This window comes from Diabrotica virgifera, chromosome 3 (assembly GCF_917563875.1).
Source record: "Diabrotica virgifera virgifera chromosome 3, PGI_DIABVI_V3a".
In the NCBI taxonomy this organism is placed as follows: Eukaryota; Metazoa; Arthropoda; class Insecta; order Coleoptera; family Chrysomelidae; genus Diabrotica; species Diabrotica virgifera.
Window position 1 is genome coordinate 69,476,456 of NC_065445.1, and position 23,289 is coordinate 69,499,744.

At 32.8% G+C, this 23,289-nt stretch overlaps 2 protein-coding genes across 4 annotated transcripts in view; one reads left to right on the forward strand and one right to left on the reverse strand.

The window, feature by feature from the left end:
* The window catches only part of LOC126881894 (calsyntenin-1), a 673,839-nt gene that overhangs the window by 104,508 nt on the left and 546,042 nt on the right, over positions 1 to 23,289 (reverse strand). The window lies entirely within an intron of this gene.
* Positions 3,003 to 22,790, forward strand: LOC126881896 (uncharacterized). The gene is made up of 2 exons (XM_050646554.1): positions 3,003 to 3,266; positions 21,507 to 22,790. Exon 2 carries the CDS (start codon positions 21,514 to 21,516, stop codon positions 22,720 to 22,722), a length of 1,209 nt encoding a protein of 402 aa, XP_050502511.1. The 5' UTR covers positions 3,003 to 3,266; positions 21,507 to 21,513; the 3' UTR covers positions 22,723 to 22,790.

Sequence of the window (23,289 nt, forward strand, 5' to 3'; positions counted from 1 at the left end):
CTAAGGGGGACACATTTTTACGGTACATGCATCTGTCATTTGTCAACCCCACGCCTTCCACTTCCCCCACCCCTTATTTTTAAATGGGGAACAGGGCTCGTGTGCTAGCTCATTTGAAAGGTTATTTAATTCTCTATTCTGTAATATAAACATTAACATAATTATTTATACAGGGTGTCCAAGAAAAAAATATTTTAATTAAATTAATTGACACAGAAAGAAGAATGTAGGTAACGTAATTAATTCAAAATACATTCTACTGCTGTCACAAAACAGAAAAAATTGTTTTTTTTGATAAATACACATTGTTTTTCGCTTAATTTCAATGTTCAAGCTGTCACCAATCTGCCTCTTGGTAGGTTGAATATTGAATTTAAGCAACAAACAATGTTTATTTATCAAATAAACATTTTCTGTTTTCTGTCAGCAGTAGAATATATTTTGAGTTAAATAAATTACATACATTCTTCTTTTTGTGTCAATTAATTTAATTCAAAATAATTTTTCTTTGACACCCTGTAGAAATAATTACGTCAATGATAATATTACTGAATAGAGAATTGAATAACCTTTCAAATGAGGTAGCACACGATCCTTATTCCCTATTTAAAAATAAGGGGTGAGGGAAATGGAAGGGAGGGAGTTGGCAAATGATAGATGTATGTAGCGTAAAAATGTGTCCCCTTAGATCAAAAATCGACCCGTTTCTTTATTTCCTTAAAATCTAATAAATACTGCCAAATACTGTTTTCTTTGGCCCACAGTGTATTTAGAGTACATGATAATAGTTTACTAAAGAAGTAAAAATCTTCCTTTGTAGATGGTATATAATTTATTTAAAATTTTTTCTAAAAAAGATCCAAGTTGGACTTAAAGTGGGTACATCACTGGTACGATGCAAACAAAAGTTTTCGGACTAATCAGTCCATCATCAGGTTAAAGTTCCAGATCCAAAGTAGTTGAAACTAGTTACTGTGGTAGGTCGAATGACCTTACCAGTATAAAAAATAAGCCATTTCGGCTACATCGAGAGTGACAATAAGTCGATGTTACAAGATTTAAGTGCAATTAAACCAAAATGGAGTCTTCATCTTGGCTTCACACTAATTCTAATTCAATTATTTTCAGAATATTTCATTCTGTGTCTAAATTTTTCAAAAATACTTAGATATTAGTTTTATCAGGATTCGAAAAAAATGAATGCATTCAAATAGCAATTTTGCGCCTACCCCTTTAATCTTGTTCTTACTAACAATCATGATTTTTGTTTTTTTTTTGTGTTCAGACCCATTCCATACCTCTCGCAGTAATGCTTAGTGCGATCAACCAAAATTTCCATACCTTCTCTGGTGTCCGCAAGGAGTATTGTATCGGCTGCATATCTGAGATTAATCACTACCTATGCTATAATTCCTCAAATGAGAAGAGTGATATCATTGTTTAAAGGCGGAATCACCTCAAATTTAAATGTACACAGCAGCCCACGAAAACTACCTGCTTAATTTGCTGCACTCTCTGATTGGACTAGCAGCATATATGATGCGGCTGTATTTTCGTTTTGCAACAAAATTGAAAATGGCTATTCATTTTTGATTAACATGTTTACTCTGATCGGAATACGAAGGGAACCATTCTCGCTGGAACTTTACCACGCTGAGCAGATGGGACGTGAATTATAAATTGTAAAATTCCCTCATCTTCCTTAGTCTCAGCATACGTATGGCTTGCAAATTGTAGAAGCCTCGGAGGTGTAACCAGAGAAGTTCCCGTTGTTTTCAGTCTGGTGGGATGTAGAGTAACATTACGTTGTTTTATATGCCATTAGAGTGAAAACTTAGTCTTTTTATAATTAGAATTGTTCAAAACCACTGTATCAACATTTACACAGATAGCCAATCGGCTATTCTGGCTGTAAAGAACCCTCTTACCAAATCAAAACTGGTGAGAAACTGCAAAGATCTCCTCAATAACCTGGCAAAAGACAACAAAGTGTCTTTAATATTGGTGCCGGGTCATGAAGGGGTGCATGGGAACGAACGAGCAGATATGTTAGCGAAACAAGGCTCGAGAAAAACTTTTGAAGGCCCAGAACCTTTCTGTGGCATCACTAAAGATGCTATTAAAAACGAGGTTCAGAAATGGCTGATAAAGAATCATCAAAATAAATGGAGAACCACTCAAGGGCAAATCCAGACTAAAAAAATAATCAAGAATAATGATAAAAAACTCTCGAACAGTTTGATGAACCTCAATAAACGAGAGATCAAAACGGTCACTGAAATGGTGACTGGACATTGTCGTTTAAGAAATCACCTATACAAACTAGGTAAGGTGAATGAACCATGGTGCAAAAAGTGCGAAATGGAAGAAGAAACTGCCATACACATACTATGCTATTGCAGTGTGCTAGGTGATGTAAGGCAGAACTTCACTGGTCAAATGAGGTTTGAACCAGAAGAGATCTTAAAACTACCAATAAGAAAACTGTTGGCCTTCGTTCAGGCCACAGGACTTATTAAAGTTTAAGAAGAAGAACAGGGTTTGGTACAAAGGTCTTATGACCAAGTGCCAGAGACTAACGAGTCTCGCCTGAGTTAAGAAGAAGAAGCAGAAGAAGAACCACTGTAAACAAAACTTTGGTGATCTGAAACTATCTAGCTGGGGTCATAGCGCGAATCGAGTAAAATTGAAGTGGGGAGATGCGAGTATCAGCATCAGCTTAAAGCTTAAAATGCTAATTGCATACGGAATCAATGCAATATAATATGCAATATTATGTACATACCTCCAGCATGAATCATGTTTAAAACTGGATAAATTTCTATAGGAAAATACGATGCCATTAATGTTTTTTTAATTCTTTCTAGCTAGACAAAGACAATATTTACCGGTGTGTGTTCACAATATTGCGCAAAACTTTTAACGCGACCAAAAAACCCAGCTCTGGGAGGGGGAACACCGAAGGTTAAGTGAATTCAATTGAATATACACCATTACCTTATCTAAATCATTACCAAAACAACTGCAGTAGTATCCACATCAGTTATTTTTAAACGCAAAACAGTTCCTTAAACAAAAGTTCAAATTCCTCGAGAAAACGTAGCATTGCAGGTGATAGTATTTACCTTGAACGTCAATGTCAATAGCAATGACTTGCTCCAAGGCTGTCGGTGTTGATCTCTCGAAAATAAATAGAAAATGACAGTTGTACTGAACCAGATATAACATAAAGGTGTTTTAAAGTGTCTTGTTTTATGTTTGATTATGTAAGTATAGTTTTCATATCAGCATCTGTTTTTATTTTTTTTTATTTGTAAAATTAATTTGGAATTTGAAATTTTTTGAATAGAAAACAGTTTCGTATCGTACTAGTTCATGAAACTTTACTTAAATTGCATACATTGACAAATACCTACAAAACGTTATTTGTTGTATATGAAAAATATTATTTTTGTTTAATCATTATCAAAAATATATTTGCTTTATTTAAATATGAAAGCAATGCAAATTATTAAGGACAATAATAAAGTAGGTATCATATTTCTTTATTTTATTTGTTTGAGTATCACCAAAACTCTAAAACGCTACTTATTAGTTTTATTTTTTCTACTGAGTAAGTTCTTTGTTATTGGGAATAGTAATAAATAAGTCCCTAGATTTATTCTGACTTCTAAAAATCTTTCTTTAGAAACGGTCAGCATTTGTTTTTTGCTTATTTTTCAGAAAACCTTTAGGAGGGTATTTGAGAACAAAACATCGGTAATTTTAATAATTTTTTTTATTTATTTCGATTCCAAAAACCAAAAATAATCTACAAACAAAATCTTTCTTGTTGTATCTCCATATAACGGGTAAATGATTTTTATTTAGCACTGTAATAGGCCTTGGATTTTTGGACAAATTAGGTGGTTTTAGCTTAAAGTCACCAGTGGCATTTGCACCAAGTAGCAAAGTTAATCGTTCTTTAGACCATTTATAACCAGGCGCAAATTTTTCGGTTTTTGAAATGTACGTGCGATCAGGCATTTGCTTCCAACAAAGTCCTGTTTTGTCTACGTTAAACACTTGTTCAGGATTATAACCAGCTTTTTCTATAATTCCCTTTAAAATGTTAAGATATTCCTTAGGTGGGCCTCATCTCATTTTATTTTCAAATTATGCATAAACAAGTGGAAATAGAAAAGAGTGTGCATCGAGATTGCGTTTGCTCGAGAATGACAAAATGGGGCCGTTATAGCTTACACAGAAGATATTTTTCTTCAATTTTTGTAATTAATGGTATACAGCCAGCTACAGGAAAATTTTTCCTTATGGATTTATGAAACAGTTCGTGAAGTATGCTTTTTGCGAACGCACGCGATATTTAGAGCACGAGCGACAGCAGAGCGAGTGCTATACATCGCGTAAGTTCGCAAAAAGTACTTCAGGCACAGTTTCATACAATATTTTATCTACTCTACCATAAACAAATAAAAAAACTGCAACTCTTCGTCACTGGAATTCATTTCTATTCTACAATTTTTAGAACTGTGACATTTAAAAATTCTAATTTCTTTCAAACCACAAAACTGTCAATACTTTTGTCGTAATTTATTGCTCATTATGTCATCACCATGACAACGCGAAAGTTAAGGATATTTGATTATATGAAAGTGTGTTAAAAACAGTGCGAAAAAGTAAGTCCCATTTAAAATACGCACTTTAAACACTTCACGCACTGCTATCTATAATGACAGTTTTCACAAACTAAAAACTTACACATAATATGACATAGAGTAGATAAAAATTGTTTAAACAATTTTTCGACCACGGCACCCTGTGGATATGTTATAAGGACCTCTTTTTGAGTAAGTTTGTGCACAAAAATCGAATCGGAATAATTTCAATAACGGGGCGACGATACATCCTGAACTATAGCGCTAATTGTTAATAATTAAAAATAAGAGCTTGTAATAAAATAATGACAAAAATCTTTTGAAAAAAACCTTGAAGAAGGGGTATTAAACTTGATTTGGTCACTTTTTGAATTTTATAATAATACTTTTTAATTGAGTTATTAAGCCTTGAAAATGGCCATTTTCGCATTTTTAAAATTTTTAATCGCATATAACTCGACAACAATCAATTTTAGAGAAAAATGACAAGATACCTTTTTTGCTCAGAATGACCCAAATTATCTAAAAAAAAATTGTTCGAAATGAAAAAATTATTTTTGTGAATTTGTTTAAAAAAAAATTGTTTAAACAAGTTGTGAGATAACAAGAGATGACTCTAGTAGAGGTGGGAAATATAGCGATAGAAACCTATACATTTACATTATATTGATTGTTTCACACCTTTAAAGGTGTCGGACGAGTTAGCAACTACCACCGTGACAGTGGTACTGTACATGTCAATAATTAATTATTCGCTTAGTTGTTACATATGGAAGTGAAACATGGACTCTACATCAGCGGGAAATAAATAAGCTGCTGGTATTTGAAAGGAAGGTTCTCATAATATTTGGCCGGAGACAGGATTTGATAGGAGAGTGGAGAATTGGTGACTCTGTATGGTACTGAAAACATTTTCAGATATATAAAAGCTAAACGGATATTGTCTTTTGAGATACCAGACGGTAGAAGATCAGTAGGCCGTCCCAGAAAAAGATGGAAGAATGATGTTGAAGCCGATTGATCTAGGATTAGGGTATAAAAATGGGAAATATAAGGGCAATGTCGTAGAAGAAGGAGGGCTATATTCGATGCGGCGAAGACTCACCCCGAGTTGTAAAGCCAGTCAAGAAGAAGAATGATTTTTTTATTTGAATAAATACCTTGACAAAAAATATGGCGATATATTCATTTATATTGAAAATATAGTTGTAGGTATATTAATTAACGGTTCAGAAAGTGCTGCTAAATATAGTAATCCGAGATGATTTGATTCGATTACAAAATGTGTGTTTTCCGCTTATTGAACAGATTATTATTATTTAGCGACAAATCAGTTCTAGCGATATTCTCCGAGTCCTATATTAATTAATTTGCTAGTAAGATGCATCCATCTGGCTGAAAGTTCCCTACATCGACGCTTTTCTGCCGAATATCGCTATCTCTCGAGCTATTTGTATTAGCGACTTGATCCAAACTTGGAATCTCATTGTCTATTGAAATTAATGAATCGATCGGGATATACAAGCGCTCCACGCAAATAATCGCAGCGGGAAGTATGGTACAACAGCCTGTAATTGTTTTCCAGTCCAATTGAATCACAAAACTTTACTCTATTAAAGTGGCTTGTGTTGAGCTCAAAACGTATATTGCTAGTAAATTGGCGTAGCGATTGATACACAATGATGGAGTGAAAAACCTTAAATCTAGCAGATAAAACGATTAGGCATTATTAGAAAATCTCAATAAAGTTCACTTTGTCAAATATAGGTGTACAATTAAGGCATGTACATACATTACGTTTAGTTTTCAATTAGATATAAGGACTTAAAATGGCAACATTGCCTGCTTCCCACATACTATAATTCAATAAGCTATGCTTTATTATTATAATTTATAGATACTAGTCTGGGCTGATTATCCGGAGAATAGGCCATTTTTGGGAAAAGTTATTTACCAGCAATTTTATTGCTGGAATCGAATCTTATGATTGTATATATTAATAATATAGATATGCAAAGTCCGCAGATAGTGTGCTACTTTTTTTATAAACAAAATAGCGCCCGAAAATCGTGTTTTTTTCAATTTTTGCTCTATAACTCCAAAGATTTTAACTTTAGACCAAAAACACCCAAATAAAAATTCACCGCAATTAAATTCTGCATAGAGACGTGGTTTTTCCGATTTACTTCGACGAAAACTTTCCCCGGAAAAAGCGGGTTTATCCAACAAAATCTTTAATTTTCAACTAAACTTTTAGATAAGTCCACGAGGAAAAATTTCCTGTAGTTGGCTGTATACCATTACAAAAACATAAAATCCTTTATAAAAGGTATATTTGTTAAAATCCCTATACAGGGCTACATCAAAGACAGAACTAGTTTTCGATCGGTTGACCGATCATCATCAGTGCAATCTTAGAATCTACATGCAAGCCACCAAAGTAAAAATAACAGGGTAAAAACCCTTTACAATTGATCCGTCATCGGAACATAATATGACAAAGATGTGAATTATAACATGGATGATTAAGATATCCAATGTTTTTCGCCCGAGGTACCAATGAGCTCTATCTGACAAGTTCACATCATGACTGCATGATGTGAACTTGTCAGATAGAGCTCATTGGTACCTCGGGCGAAAAACATTGGATATCTTAATCATCCATGTTATAATTCACATCTTTGTCATATGTTCCGATGACGGATCAATTGTAAAGGGTTTTTACCCTGTTATTTTTACTTTGGTGGCTTGCATGTAGATTCTAAGATTGCACTGATGATGATCGGTCAACCGATCGAAAACTAGTTCTGTCTTTGATGTAGCCCTGTATAGGGATTTTAACAAATATACCTTTTATAAAGGATTTTATGTTTTAGATAAGTAGTTGTTAATCAATAATTAAATAACTTGGTAAGGTAAAAGCCCTTTCCGTATGTATTATAATTACAGAAGCCGATGGAAATTAAATGAACAGTTTAGCAACAATTGAAATGTTAATTAAAAATTTACGGTTGCTATAATAACGACAATAATTATGATGCATGAGAATAATTATGATTTTTTCATAAAAAGATACTATACCTATCTAATGTACTTTACAGAATTGAAATTGGACTATTTAAGCGGCCTCAGGAATATTTTAAAATTATAAACAATTTTTTGGCTTATAAACAAATAGAATATCTCGGGAAATATTAAACTAAATTAAATTGTGACAACGGTATTGGAAAGACAGCGGCAGGACGCTTCTTCTAAAAGAAAAACGTTTAATTATGATGAATGGTTCCTGAGATATAACCGGTGAAAGTTGACCAAAATTTACGGCAAAGATATAAACAATAGGATCATAATTTTCAAACCATCACCTTTTTGCTTTTGTCCTCTTTCTCCACACCAATTTTCATATCTTTAAAATCCTCATAACATATATTATTATAATAAAAACTATCGATAATACGTGTGAAAATTGCCAAAAATAGCAAAATTCCAATCAAAAATTAGGTTGTAGAAAATGTAACCCTCAAAGTTCAAAATCGGTATACGTTAACAAAATGCATTTTCTCGGCTTCCCATGGAGCAATTTCGTTCATTCTTTTTTTTGTTCCCAAGTAACTCGAGTAGAGCCATCGAACTAACGCATTATTAAATGTCAAACTTGCTTTTGTTTTGTTATAATAAATTAATTTATTTATTATAACACAATATTTTAATTTGTTTAAATAAAAATTGTTTAAATAATTATACAGCTTTCAAATGAGAATATTTATGTTTTTAACTTTAAAAGGTGTACTTGTAGTAAGTTTATTTTAAAAAAAAAGGCCTACAACTGGAAAAAATATGTAATTTTCTGTTCTTATAAATAAATTAATCTATTATAACAAAACAAAAGCAAGTTTGACATTTAATAATGCGTTAGTTCGATGGCTCTACTCGAGTTATTAGGGACTGAATTTTGGTCAACTTTGACCGGTTATATCTCAGGAACCATTCATCATAATTAAACGTTTTTTCTTTTAAAAGAAGCGTCCTGCCGCTGTCTTTCCAATACCGTTTTCACAATTTAATTTAGTTTAATATTTCCCGAGATATTCTATTTGTTTATAATCCAAAAAATTGTTTATAATTTTAAAATATTCCTGAGGCCGCTTAAATAGTCCAATTTCAATTCTGTAAAGTACATTAGATAGGTATAGTATCTTTTTATGAAAAAATCATAATTATTCTCATGCATCATAATTATTGTCGTTATTATAGCAACCGTAAATTTTTAATTAACATTTCAATTGTTGCTAAACTGTTCATTCAATTTCCATCGGCTTCTGTAATTATAATACATACGGAAAGGGCTTTTACCTTACCAAGTTATTTAATTATTGATTAACAACTACTTATCTAAAAGTTTAGTTGAAAATTAAAGATTTTGTTGGATAAACCCGCTTTTTCCGGGGAAAGTTTTCGTCGAAGTAATCGGAAAAAACACAGTTTTTAATCGGAAAAAACACGTCTCTATGCAGAATTTAATTGCGGTGAATTTTTATTTGGGTGTTTTTGGTCTAAAGTTAAAATCTTTGGAGTTATAGAGCAAAAATTTAAAAAAGCACGATTTTCGGGCGCCATTTTGTTTATAAAAAAAGTAGCACACTATCTGCGGACTTTGCATATCTATATTATTAATACATACAATAATAAGATTCGATTCCAGCAATAAAACTGCTGGTAAATAACTTTTCCTTGTATTTTGCTAATTAGCCCAGAGTAATACGTACACAATAACAGTGTAGTCGACAGCATATACATATAATCATATCTGCATCTATTTTATCTGAAAAATAGAGGTGGGGCTACTTCGTTTAGTTTTTGAATATTCTTGGACCATCTTTACTTGTTAATTGCTCAAATTATTCATTAAATTAAATTAATATGATTATTTTTACCTAACTATGTATTCAGTGCTTACAATAATTTATATAACTGCGATGCAAAAAAATTGATCCACTAAAAATTTGGTCATTTTTGATGTTTTGAATTTCCTAAACCTGTTGTCCCATTTAAGTGATTTTTTACCACGCTATAGCCTTATTCATTGACAATATCCCTGTAATAATATTGTTTCTAGACAGTCAAACTATCATTGTATACCGGGTGTACGAATCAAACTGTGTTTTTTTCTCAAAGTTCGCATCACCCTGTGGACTATTTTAGCATTTATAAAATACTGAAATTAAAACCCAACTATAGCCTCAGGTTTTCTTAACATTTTGTCTTTCGATTCATTCGCTTATGTTGGATAATGAAAAAGTTAGGTACTTTAATAACTGGCCATGTTCGTCATCGGTACAGGGTGTTTCTAGAATATTTGCACAAAACTTTAAGGGGTTATTGTACATGAGAAAATAATGACAATTTTCTTTATAATCATATGTCCGCAAACGCTTCGTTTCTGAGATACGGGATGTTCAATTTTTTCTTACAAACTGACGATTTACTTATTGCTTTAAAACCAGTTGAGATGTGCAAATCAAATTCGGTGGGTTTTAAAACGTAGTTATTGCACATTTTTTGACATACAATTAAGAATTTAATATTCACCAGTGGCGCGCAAACGGGGTTTTATGACCGATAATATTACCCGTACGCACGCCAATGGTGAATATAAAATTCTTAATTGTATGTCAAAAAATGTGCAATAACTACGTTTTAAAACCCACCGAATTTGATCTGCATATCTCAACTGGTTTTAAAGCAATAAATAAATAGTCAGTTTGTAAAAAAAAATGAACATCCCGTATCTCGGAAACGAAGCGTTTGAGGACATGATTATAAAACAAATTTTCATTTTTTTCTCATGTAAAATTACCCCTTAAAGTTTGTCGCACTTATTTAGAAACACCCTGTATTGATAAAGAACATGGCTAGTTGTTAAAGTCCCTAACTTTTTTATTATCCAACATAAGCGTATGAATCGAAAGACAAAATGTTAAGAAAACCTGAGGCTATAGTTGGGTTTTAATTTCAGTATTTTATAAATGCTAGAATAGTCCACAGGGTGATGCGAACTTTGAGAAAAAAAACACAGTTTGATTCGTACACCCGGTATACAATGACAGTTTAATGTGTAGGAACAATATTATTACATAGATATTGTCAATGGATAAGGCTATACTTACTTACTTAGTCCTAAGCCTTTCTACCTTTAGGTGTAAGGCTGGTGGAGTTGAGTTTGGCATTGTAGTCTCCATGCTTTCCGATCTTGCGCTAGGTTTCTTGCACTTTCCAATGTCAATCCCTTCTTCTCGACTTCTTTCCTGATTTCATCTACCCACATAACTCTTGGTCTCCCTCTTTTGTTTTTCCCCTGTACTCTCGTTTCGAACACTCGTTTTGTTAGCCTCTCGTTCGACATTCTACACACGTGCCCGAACCATCTAAGTTGTCCTTCTACTATTTTTTCATTGATTGGTTCTAGTTTTAGGTTTTGTCTAATTGTTTCGTTTCGTATTTTGTCTGTCCTTTTTCTGTTTGCTATTTTCCTCAGGAACCTCATTTCCATAGCATTGACTCTGGATTTTTGTCTCCCCGTCAATGTCCATGTCTCGCTGCTATACATGATTGTTGGTCTAACTACTGATTTAACGACTGCCGTTTTTACTTTTTCCGGTATCCCTTTTTTCCCAAAAAATGTTGTTTTCATAGTGTTAAATAAGCTTCCTGTTCGTCCCATTCTCTCGTTTATTTCCATGTCTTGTTTACCATTTGATTCGATTATTACTCCTAGGTATTTAAAATATTCCACTTGCTCTAGTTGTTTCCCGTCTAATTCTATTGCGTGTGTCTTCCTCGTATTTGAAATTATCATTGTTTTTGTTTTCTCTGTATTAATTTTCATATTTATGTTCGATAGTTCTTCTTCTAGGATTTCAAGATTGTTCTGTAAGTCTTCTCTGTTTTCTGCTATCCATACCATGTCGTCTGCAAATAGTAGCTCCGATAGTTGAGTCTGTTTCATTTGCCAGTATCCTAATGTTAGTTTTCTCATTCTTCTCTTGGCTTTCTTTATCGCTTCATCCAGTACCACTGAGAATAGCAGTGGACTCAGCACGCATCCCTGTTTGACGCCTTGACTTGTAGAAAATTCTCTGGATTCCTCGTTATTGGTTCTTACTGTATTTGTATTATTTTTGTACATATCCTTTATTACTTCTATTATGTGTCTGTCGACTCCCCTTTCTGTTAGTGTCTTCCAAACGTCCTTTCTTCGGATTCTGTCAAACGCCTTTTCCAGGTCAATGAAGCACATATGTATCTCTCTATTTTTCTTGATTACCTTCTCACTTACTTGTCTTAATGTGAATATTAGGTCTTGCGTGCTTCTGTCCTTCCTGAATCCACACTGTGTGTCTTCCATAGTTGTTTCTATTTGTGTTTTTATTCTTGTCTCTAGTATTCTTGCTAATACCTTCCCAGGGATACTTGATATGGTGATACCTCGGTAATTATTACAGTTTCTCTTGTCTCCCTTTTTGTGTATTGGTAATATAATGTCTTTCTTCCAGTCCTTTGGTAATTCTGCTCTATTTATGATATCATTCATTAGTTCTTTCATGCTATCCATTCCCTCTGTCCCCATGAATTTTATCATTTCCGGGGTGATATGATCCTTGCCTGGTGCTTTGCCCAGTTTTACTCTTTCTATTGCTTTCTCTAATTCCTCTCTTGTTATGGATTCCACTTGTTGTTCTTCATTCCTTTCTTGTATCTCCCCTATGTTGTCCTTGTCTACATGAGTTAGCTCTTTGAAATGTTCTCTCCATCTTTCCATTATTTGTTTTTCTTCTGTTCGTACGTTTCCATTCTTGTCTTTTATATTCGGCATCGTGTGCTCTTTCTTTTGTCTGAGTTGTTTTAATGCGCCGTAGAAGAGTTTTTGGTTTTCCCTATAATTTTTTGTCATTTTTTGTCCAAATATCTCCCATGACCTTTCCTTTCCTGCTTTCACCGCTATTTTAACCTCTTTCCTTTTTTCTTTATATGCTTCGTAATCTTCCGGGTGTTTTGTGCTTAGGTATCTTTTCCATTTGTCTTTTTTGTTCTTTATTTTCTCTCGTATTTCTTCCGTCCACCATTCTGTTCTCCTCATGTTAGTGTTTGCTATTTTTGCTTTCCCGCAAGTTTCCTCAGCTGCTTTGATTATGCTGGTTTTTAGATATTCCCATTTTTTTTCTATATTTGTATTTTTTGCCCTACCTTTCAAAGTATTATCTAATTTTTCTTGGAATTTCTTCTTATATATTTCCTCTTTTAATTTGTAACTTTTTATTTTTTCATTTACTACCTTTCTTCTCTTTTCTTCTTTTTCCTCTGTTGTTCTCATTCTCATTATTACTAGATGGTGGTCACTGCCAATCTCCGAGCCTCTTTTCACTTTCGTATCCTGTACTCTTTTCCATTTGTTGCTGCTTACCAAAAAGTAATCTATGATTGATTTTTCGTTTCTGCTGTCTTGTACTCTCGTGTATTTGTGTACTTCTTTATGTTTAAATTTTGTATTTGTTATAACTAGTTTATTCTCCATACATATTTCTATTATTCTTTCACCATTTCTGTTTAGCATTTCTTCTCCTTCTTTTCCCATGCACTCCTCTATTCCGCTGTTGTTGTTTCCGACTCTACCGTTTAGATCTCCCATTACAATTATGTTTTCTTCCCCATTATCAATTTGCATTTGGAGCTCCTCGAAAAATTTATCTTTCTCTTCCTTTCTTGCATCTTCATTTACTCCGTAGGCTGTTATTATTGTCCATATTTCTTCGTCCATCAGTTTAATTTTCACCGATAATATTCTCTGGTTAACATATGTTTCTTCTATAACGTGTTGTAGTCTATTCGGTGCAATTATTATCCCGACTCCTTCTTTTGCTCTCTCTTTTGTATCCGCTCCTACCCAAAGTAACCAATATCCTTTGTGTATTTTCTTAAGACCTTTTCCTTTCATCTTCGTTTCTGTTATTCCTAGTATTTCTATTTTTTGTCTTATCATATCTTCTACCAGTTCTTCCTCTTTTCCATTGATGCTTCTCACATTCCATGTTCCCATTTTTATCTCTCCTTTTTTCTGCAATCTAGCTTTCCCCTTTTCCTATTTTCATCCTTGTTTACCTTTGCATCATCTTTTTCCCTATCGCTTTTCCCATTCATTGCCTTGGTTGTCATTGTTGTGGGTCCGGTCTCATTATTTTCTTTTAGTTTTTTGAAGTCCCTTCCCCGATATTTCTGTGAGTTAGTATAAGTTTCTCTTTATTATGGTCCCATTTCCACTCCTTTCCATTAATCTCCAGTTTCATATATCCTATCTTCGTAGTATTACCTTTGTCTTTTTCTTCTTTTGCCATTTTCCTAATTTTTGCTTGTATTTCCCTTTCCTTTCTTGTTAAATCTGATTCTATATACACCTTTTGTCCCTGTAGATTTTTCAGTTTTCCTTTGTTTTTTAGTACACTCATCTTATCCGTTAGGTTTTCCATTTCTGCTACAAAGATTTGGTCGCCGATCTTCACCGCTCCTCTCAGTCTGACCTCTAATTTCAGATTTCTTCCTATGAAGTGTTCTACTGACTCCTTTACAGGCTTTCCGTCGGTAGCATCTAGTGTTAGGCCTTTTAATACTATATTATTTCTCCGTCTATCTTTTTCCAATTGTTCTATTCTATTGTTTGCCATTTTTAAACCTTCTTCCAATTTTTCGTTTTTTTCTTTCAGCTCCTTAATATATTCCATCGTTTCTTTTTGGTCTTTCCGTATGGTTCTTATTTCTGCCATCATTTCATCATTTTTCCACATAACTTCCCGCATCATTTTTATCATCTCTTCATTTGTGTCGTTGCTTTTATTCGGTGTTCGTCTCGTCAGGTTACTCTTTTCAAAATATAATTTATCTTCTTTATATTTTTTCTTCTTAGATTCTTCGTCGCCACTATCAGATAGTTCTTCATTCTTTCTATAGGTTTCCTTTCGGATTGTTCCTGTTCCGCCACTGGCCATTTTAAATTAAATGTTAACCTCAGCACTAATATAAATATTATTATTATACACTTAGAAGTTTATTTTTATTTCGCACAAGAACGCTTTTTAAGTTTAACGATTATCGATAACGATAGGTCTTTTAAAAAACCGGTGTTTTTATTGTGATAGGTTTCGAATTCGAAATTACCTTATCGCCAATACACCTGCCACACGACCTCTCGCCTCGCTTGCCAAACTCGAACTCCTAATGTGTAGGAACAATATTATTGCATAGATATTGTCAATGGATAAGGCTATAACGTGGTAAAAAATCACTTAATTCGGACAACAGGTTTAGGAAATTCAAAACATCAAAAATGACCAAATTTTATGTTCATTTTTAATAAAGGTTCTGAGAAAAAAAGTCTTGAAAAAATGCTTATTTTTGGTCTTCTAAAGTGTACTAGTACCTTAAATACGAATATATTAATTTTTAAATATAATTATACCTAGTCACAAATTGCGCGTTTCATTGTAAACAAAAAAGAGGAAATTTCGTCGATGAATTATTCTGCGAAAATGGAAACATGTTCAAAAATATACGTGCTATTTTGCTTTTTTAATTTCAAATTGTTGGCTTAACAAAAAACGACTAAATTAAATTTTTTATGTTTTAAAATATTTATTAGTCGCGGAACTTGTTCCGGTGCCTTTATTGAGTGATGTATTTTAGTATGAAAAGGATAATGAATAAAATAAGGGAAGTAGATATAGGAGAGACTGTAAAAGTAGACTTGTATCAGGACAGTGCTTAGTCTTCGTTTATTCTCGTTAATATTACATCAGAAAATAAGAAAATTCCAAGAAGACATGTCGCTTTTTCTTTTTCGTAAAGGAAAAAAATATTTATTAGAAAAATTAAAGGATATGCCTAAATTAATAAAATGTATAGTCATAAGTACGGTGTGGGCGGAAAGTGAGCCTTACATGAATTTTGTTTAAAAATGATTTAAAAATGTGTAACTAATACAATTTTTCTTATAAAACGCTCAATTTTGCACAACTTACCTTTCAAGCATCTTACTAAATGATGTTTCATTCAAAAAAAAAATCTCAAAAATTTAATTCAAATGATATGACGTCTCAAAAAATGTAATTTTTGAAATCTTTGTAGTTTTATACACTGAGCGGCACAAAAAATGGCCACCCCACAAAATGGGTAATTTTTGATGTCGTGCATTTTCTAAATCTGTTGTCCGATTTAAGTGATTTTTTTAACATTTTATAGCCTTATTCTTTAACAATGTCGCTGTAATAAAATTATTGCTAGACACGTAAATGATCATTGTATACCGGGTGTACCAATCAAACTGTGTTTTATTCTCAAAGTTCACCACACCCTGTGTAATATTCTACTTACTTACTTTACTCCACTTGATTCCATTTGGAACATAGGGCCTCTACAGTCCCCCTCCATTCATCTCTGTTTCTGGCCAGGGCTTTCACTTCTTTCCATGTTAACCCATTGTCTTCTAGCTCTCTGGTAATATTTCTTTTCCAGGATGTCATTGGTCTGCCTTGTTTTCTTTTTCCAGTTGGTTGGTAATCCAGGGCTTGTTTGGTTATATCATCTTCATTTTTCCTTAATGTGTGTCCAATAAACTTCCATTTGCGTCTGTTTATCGTTTTGGCTATCGGCTCTTGATTAGTTTTTCTCCAAAGTTCCTTGTTACTTATCCGATTTGGCCAATATATTTGCAATATTCGTCTAAGGCATCTATTTACAAATGTTTGAACCTTTTGTATAATCTTTTTCTCTATTTTCCAAGTTTCTGCTGCATATAGCAAAATACTCTTTACATTTGTATTAAATATCCTGATTTTGGTTTTGGTTGTTAATCTATTGGACTCCCATGTTTTCTTCAGCATATAGAACGCATTTTGGGCTTTAGTTATCCTTCCATTAATTTCCTCTTCTATTCCACCGCTAGCGTCAATTATGCTTCCCAGATAGCAAAACTTCTGTACATTTTCTACTTCTTCTCCTTCAATGAATATACCCATTTCTCTTTCCGTATTTATCTTCATAAGTTTGGTTTTTCTTGTGTTAATCTCTAGTCCTATTTTTCTTGCTTCTTTTGTCACCTTTTCTGTTTTTTTCTGCATATGTTGTCTTTTTTCGGACACCAGACATATATCATCTGCAAAGTCTAGATCTTCAAGCTGACCGAAAGCATTCCATCTAATTCCTGTTTTATTTTTCGTTGCCTTCTTCATGACCCAGTCAATTAAGATCAGAAATACGGTTGGAGATAGAATACACCCCTGTCTGACTCCACTGTCTATGTTGATTGGTTCTGTGAGTTTCCCATTGTGCATGATTTGTGCGGTATAGTTTTCATAGAACATTTTGATAATTCTTATATATTTTAGTGGAATTCCATATCTCTTTAATATTTCCCACATTTTTTCTCTGTTAATCCGGTCAAAGGCTTGTCTAAAGTCAATGAAATTTATATAGATTTTGCTCTGCCATTCTATTGTTTGTTCTACAATGTTTCTTAATGTGTTAATATGATCTGTGCATGCTTTATTATTTCTTTTTTATCAAAGTTCGCGTCACCCTGTGGAATATTCTCCAGCATTTATAAAATATTGAAATTAAAACTCAACTATAGCCGCAGGTTTTCTTAATATTCTGTTTTTTTATTCATTCGCTTATGTTGGATAATAAAAAAGTTAGGTACTTTAACAACTAGCCATGTTCTTCATTAATACAGGGTGTTTCTAAATAAGTGCGACAAACTTCAAGGGGCAAATCTGCATAAAAAAATAATGGCCGTTTGCTTTATAAACACATGTCGGCAAATGCTTCGTTTCCGAGATACTGGATGTTGAATTATTTTCTTACAAACTGACGATTTATTTATTGCTCTAAAACCGGTTGAGATATGAAAATGAAATTTGGTAGGTTTTAAGATACAGTTATTGCACATTTTTTGACATGTAATTAAGGATTTTATATTCTCCATTGGCGCGCATACGGGTAATATCACGGGTAATATTACCCGCATGCACGCCAATGGTGAATATAAAATTCTTAGTTGTATGTCAAAGAATGTGCAATAACTGTATCTTAAAACCTACCAAATTTCATTTTCATATCTCAACCGGTTTTAGAGCAATAAATAAATCGTCAGTTTGTAAGAAAATAATTCAACATCCAGTATCTTGGAAACGAAGCATTTGCCGACATGTGTTTATAAAGCAAACTGCCATTATTTTTTTATGCAGATTTGCCCTTTAAAGTTTGTCGCACTTATTTAGAAACACCCTGTATTAATGAAGAACATGGCTAGTTGTTAAAGTACCTAACTTTTTTATTATCCAACATAAGCGAATGAATCAAAAAACAGAATGTTAAGAAAACCTGCGGCTATAGTTGGGTTTTAAGTTCAATATTTTATAAATGCTAGAATATTACACAGGGTGTGGTGAACTTTGAGAATAATACACAGTTTGATTGGTACACCCAGTATACAATGATCATTTACCTGTCTAGCAATAATTTTATTACAGCGATATTGTTAAAGAATAAGGCTATAAAATGTTAAAAAAAATCACTTTAATCGGACAACAGATTTAGAAAATTCACGACATCAAAAATTACCCATTTTGTAGGGTGGCCATTTTTTGTGCAGCTCAGTGTAGAATTACCACTACTTTTAGACGGTATTACTCAAGTTTGAACAAATCTATTACAGTTTTATAAGTACTTTTTTAAAGATTAGGATGTAGTCTTTAAAATGCATTAAATTATTTTACTTTAGAAATGAAATTAACTATTTCTTTTTGAGAAAATTAAGAAAGATAACAAAAATGTAATACAAAAACCGAAAATTACCAGCTAAAAAAATGTTTATACAAAGTGATCAAAACTTTTTTCTGTAAAAATTACCTAAAATACATTTAATAATAAGCTTCAACAATATTAAATGTTCAGTAAAAAAAAATTTTTTTAACTCATACAGTATGTTTGCGTAACATGGAACCTATTGATAACTTTTTTATTTTATCAGTTTTACGAAAAAAAGTTATTCTTTATAAGATACTCTGCATCGTATATAATCTAAGATGCAATCATCAAATATCAAATTTCATTAATTTTATACGAGGTATGTCAAAAAATATGAATTTCACTCAAGAGTAAAGTACCTTTACATTTCACAATATCAAAAAATTGTTATTAAGAAAAGTTGTTTGGAATTAAAAAATTTGTTTTAGTGTTCATTTACATCCGTCTAATTAAAATATTGTGAATAATAAAGGCACTTACCTCTTAAGAAAAATTTATATTTTTTACATACCTCGTATAAAATTAAAAAAGTTTAATATCTGATGATTGTATCTTAGATTTTAGACCAGGGAGAGCATTTTATGAAGAATAACTTTTTTTCGTAAAAGTGATAATAAAATAGTTATCATAATTGTAATAAAATGATGATGAGTATCCGTAATTTGAGAAAAAATTGAAATTTTTTTTTTCAATTAGAATGATGTAATTGTATATTTAAAGATAGTTTTTAATTTCAAACAACTTTTCATATCATTTTTTAATATTCTGGAATATAAAGGTACTTTACTCTTTAACGAAATTCATATTTTTGATATAACTCGTATAAAATTGATAAAATTTGATATCTGATGGTTAAGTTTTAGATTTTTGACTATCCAGCGCATTTTATGAAGAATAACTTTTTTTCGTAAAATTGATAACAAAAAAGTTTTCCATGTGGTTCCTAGCTACGCATACATACTGTATAAGAGCTTCTGTGTAAGAATTTTCAAATTGCAATACCATATTCGGATTCAGCATAATCAAAAACAAAATAAAAACATATTTGATCAAAGCAAAATGATGAATTTAACGATATTTTTAAAATTATTTATACAAAACAATTGTTATTGTTTAAACAATTAATAGACAATTAGCGGCGAAATCTACGAGTAGAACTTTTTACTTTAACAAGTATATAAACTAACAAAAAAAGTTTTATAGAAAAATATAAGCTTATTTGAATTTTTCCGAAACAATGCATGTTTTCGTTCTAATTGCACTCCCCTAATAAGTGGATGCCGTTGGCATCCGTTTTGTTTGTTAAAATTTTGGTTTTCATTTTTTTTAGAATAAAGTCTTGATTTTTAAAATAATACTTATTTTTAAACCAGAAATATTCATTTTACTAATTAATTTTAGTTTTTGTATGTCTTACACAGCAAGAAAACATCAATTTAAAGCGCAACAGAACCATAAAGGCGGGTATACATATGCGCTCTGCTCGGTGTGCGAGCCGCTCGCGCGCAGCATATTTGTTAGATTAGTACGTGTTTTCAAGTGGCACACAAACGGCTCGCACACGGCGCACCACGATCTAACTTCTCTCGGCTTTTCAACAAATGCTTTGATGGTTCGCAATACGTATTTGGACGGGTTTGCGAGTGGTTTGTTGGTTTTGGGGCGCGGAATATTTGTTAGTAATGGAGTGGTCGGAAGGAAATATCAAACTTATTGATGTTTACCATGGAAAATGAAAATGAGATGATGACATTGAATATATTTAAACATGTCAGCTTGCAACCCCCAACTTGCAACCATCTTGCAACCTACTTACAACCAACTTGCAACCAATCGGAATGAAACCAAACACTTCTCGATGAGAATAGGAGAAGCTACTCCCTAGCGTCGGCCGATATCGGATCTGATCTGATCGGAGAAAAACGGATCCAATGTAGGCACCCACATTTAATACTAATTATCTACAGTTACTAAATGTTCGTAAGTTTCCTCTGGATTGCGGAAGGTTCGTCAAAATGAAAAATTTTAACGAACATTAACCGCGCCACGAACGCGCGGCGCTCACACGGCGCGGAGTTCGCGGCGCGGATATGTATCTCCGCCTTAAGGTTTCAAGTACACCGCTACAGTGCCACAAAGTTCCAAGTACAGCTGCAGCTTTTTCCAAAACAACCAGATTAACGTGTTAAAATTATCTAAAACAGAAGTATCTGAGAATAATTTTATGGATGCTGAAATAGCTGTATGGACATGGAGATGGTAGTCCAACTCTGAATCAAATATAAACAAAAACTGCCTTTATCTTTTTCATTTTTACTCAGTTTTGAGTATTTAGAAACTGTCTTTCGGTCCTTTTCCTAGACGAAGAGAAGGTAAATGCGTGGCCTAAGTGTCCTCTATTTGCTTTCTCCTATTTTCGTCGTCTCTGTGCTTATATATTGTAAAAGCCGGAGATACAGGATGCAGCCAGAAAGCAGTTTATTAACGAAAAGTCTTAGATTTAAAATATTGTTTATTATATTTTTATTTCAATTATTCTAATTGTTTAAAAAGTAGTAAACTTTGTATCTAGGGCTTTTCGTTGTTTTCCTCGTAATACGAGAGATGTCGCTAGATTGCGTCTCAAAAGGTAGAATCATTGTATCGCGATGGTTTCCCTTAAATAGGCAGTTTGTTTATATTTCTTTCAGAGTTGTGACTACATAGCTTCACTGAGGATGCATGAGGATGCTGAAATAGCTATATGGAGATGGTAGTCCAGCTCTGAATCAAATATAAACAAAAACTGCCTTTATCTTAATAATTTTATTGTTAAATACATATACAACGTACTCAAATCCATTTTAATCCGATTTCCTCTATCAAAGCGCATATTATCACACTACAAACATTAAAAATTGATTTTCTAAAAATATTGGAATTGTCAGCCTATTGTGTTCTCAGCCTTGATGTATTAACCTTTTTTTAATTTCCTTATCACCTTCTTTTTTGTTGCAGATAAAGTATGAACATTGGCAAATTTGTGATACCGAATTACACTATTGAAAGGCTAAAATGTGATCTCTGCCATGGATATCTGTCGGTACCACCAATTTATTCTTACAGGGACAAATACGCATGCGGACGATGCAATCCTGATTGGGAAAGAAACATCATATACGAACAGCTAGCTCAATACTTAGTGTTTCCATGTATGTTTTGTGATAAGGCCTACCCATGGGGGATGATGCAATCACACGAAGATAGGTGCAAACAAAATAAACTGGCTTGTCCTTCAGATAAATCAAACGTGTATATGTTAACTAATTTGGTTAAATTAAAATGTGTAGAATATCATAAGGAATGTGACGAGAAATGGTTAAGATGTCCGATACCGCTTTGTCTAAATACGTTTCAAATGAAGGAAGTCTTGCACCACTTTAATGAATATCATAAAGACTATATTTTTACTAACACGGTAGAAGCCAGGAAGATATTTAAGGAAGAAAAGGTATGGAATTTTCACTGTGAAACACAAGTTTGTCTAATAACTTGGAATACCGTCCCTTTTTTACTTTTCGTCCACAACAGTTGTGAATTCGATGATACAACGGGTAACATTTTATTTTACAATTATTATTTCAGCGTATTTACCTTCTGTCAGAAGAAATGCGATATGAAGTACTCAGCAACGTTACAGATACAGTCTGATAATGAAATCACAACGAGATCAATGAAGAATCAAGAGGTGAAAACATTTAACGATGCTATTCACAAGGTCACTTTCTTACAGTCTGAGTTTCTTAGGTTAAACAGCTTCGATTTTATGACTACGAAGTTCTTGAAAATACCAAGAACTGAAAAACTTAATTTAACATACTCTATAAAAATCGTAGATAACAATTTTCTAATAGAACCCGAGCCGACTAAGGGGGACTCCGATATCCAACGTGCCGCAGGTATTGGAAAACACTTCGAATGTCCAATATGTCAGGAATATATGTCTCCTCCTATATATAATTGTGCCACCGGCCATACAATTTGCAAGAATTGCAAGGATAAGCTCGTATTTTGTCCGTATTGTAAGGCTTTGGTCGGAATCTCTAGGAACTATGTGATGGAGGATATGTTAGACACGCTTTTACTTCATTGCCACAATGAATATAAAGGATGTACTTTTACGGGTAAAGTACAAGAGATAAAATTGCACGAGGTAATGTGTCATTACAATTGAATGCTATTTTTAGTACTTACGTTTATTCAAATATTTAATTTACTGATCAATAAATTATTCTAAGTATGTTCAAGTTGTTTCATTGTTTGTACTGATTCTGAATACAAATATTGCCACAACATAAAAATATGCAGTTTTCCTGCTGAATACTTTATTTTACAATATATCAATGAAAACAAAGGAAACGAGACATTCATAAACGTTGAAGAAAATAAAATATACGGTTATACACAACACATAAAGAAACTTAAATGAACATTTTAAAATTATTGTTTCTCGATGTGTTCATTAGTTAACTTGACGCTTTATTCCTTTTTAATACGCAATACCCAAAAAAATATTGCAGCATTAGATGGTATATTAAAAGAGAAAATATGTGAAAAATACAAATAAATTTCGATAAACAATGAACCCTTCGAAAAACTAGTGGAAACTAAATAATTCTGGTATGGCTTCTCGCTTCTACTATTCTTAATTATTAAGTATACAGTGCTAGTCAAAAGTCCGTACCCCCCTCGTATCTTTTGAACGATTATACCTATAATAGTGAAATTTGGAGGGAGGAAA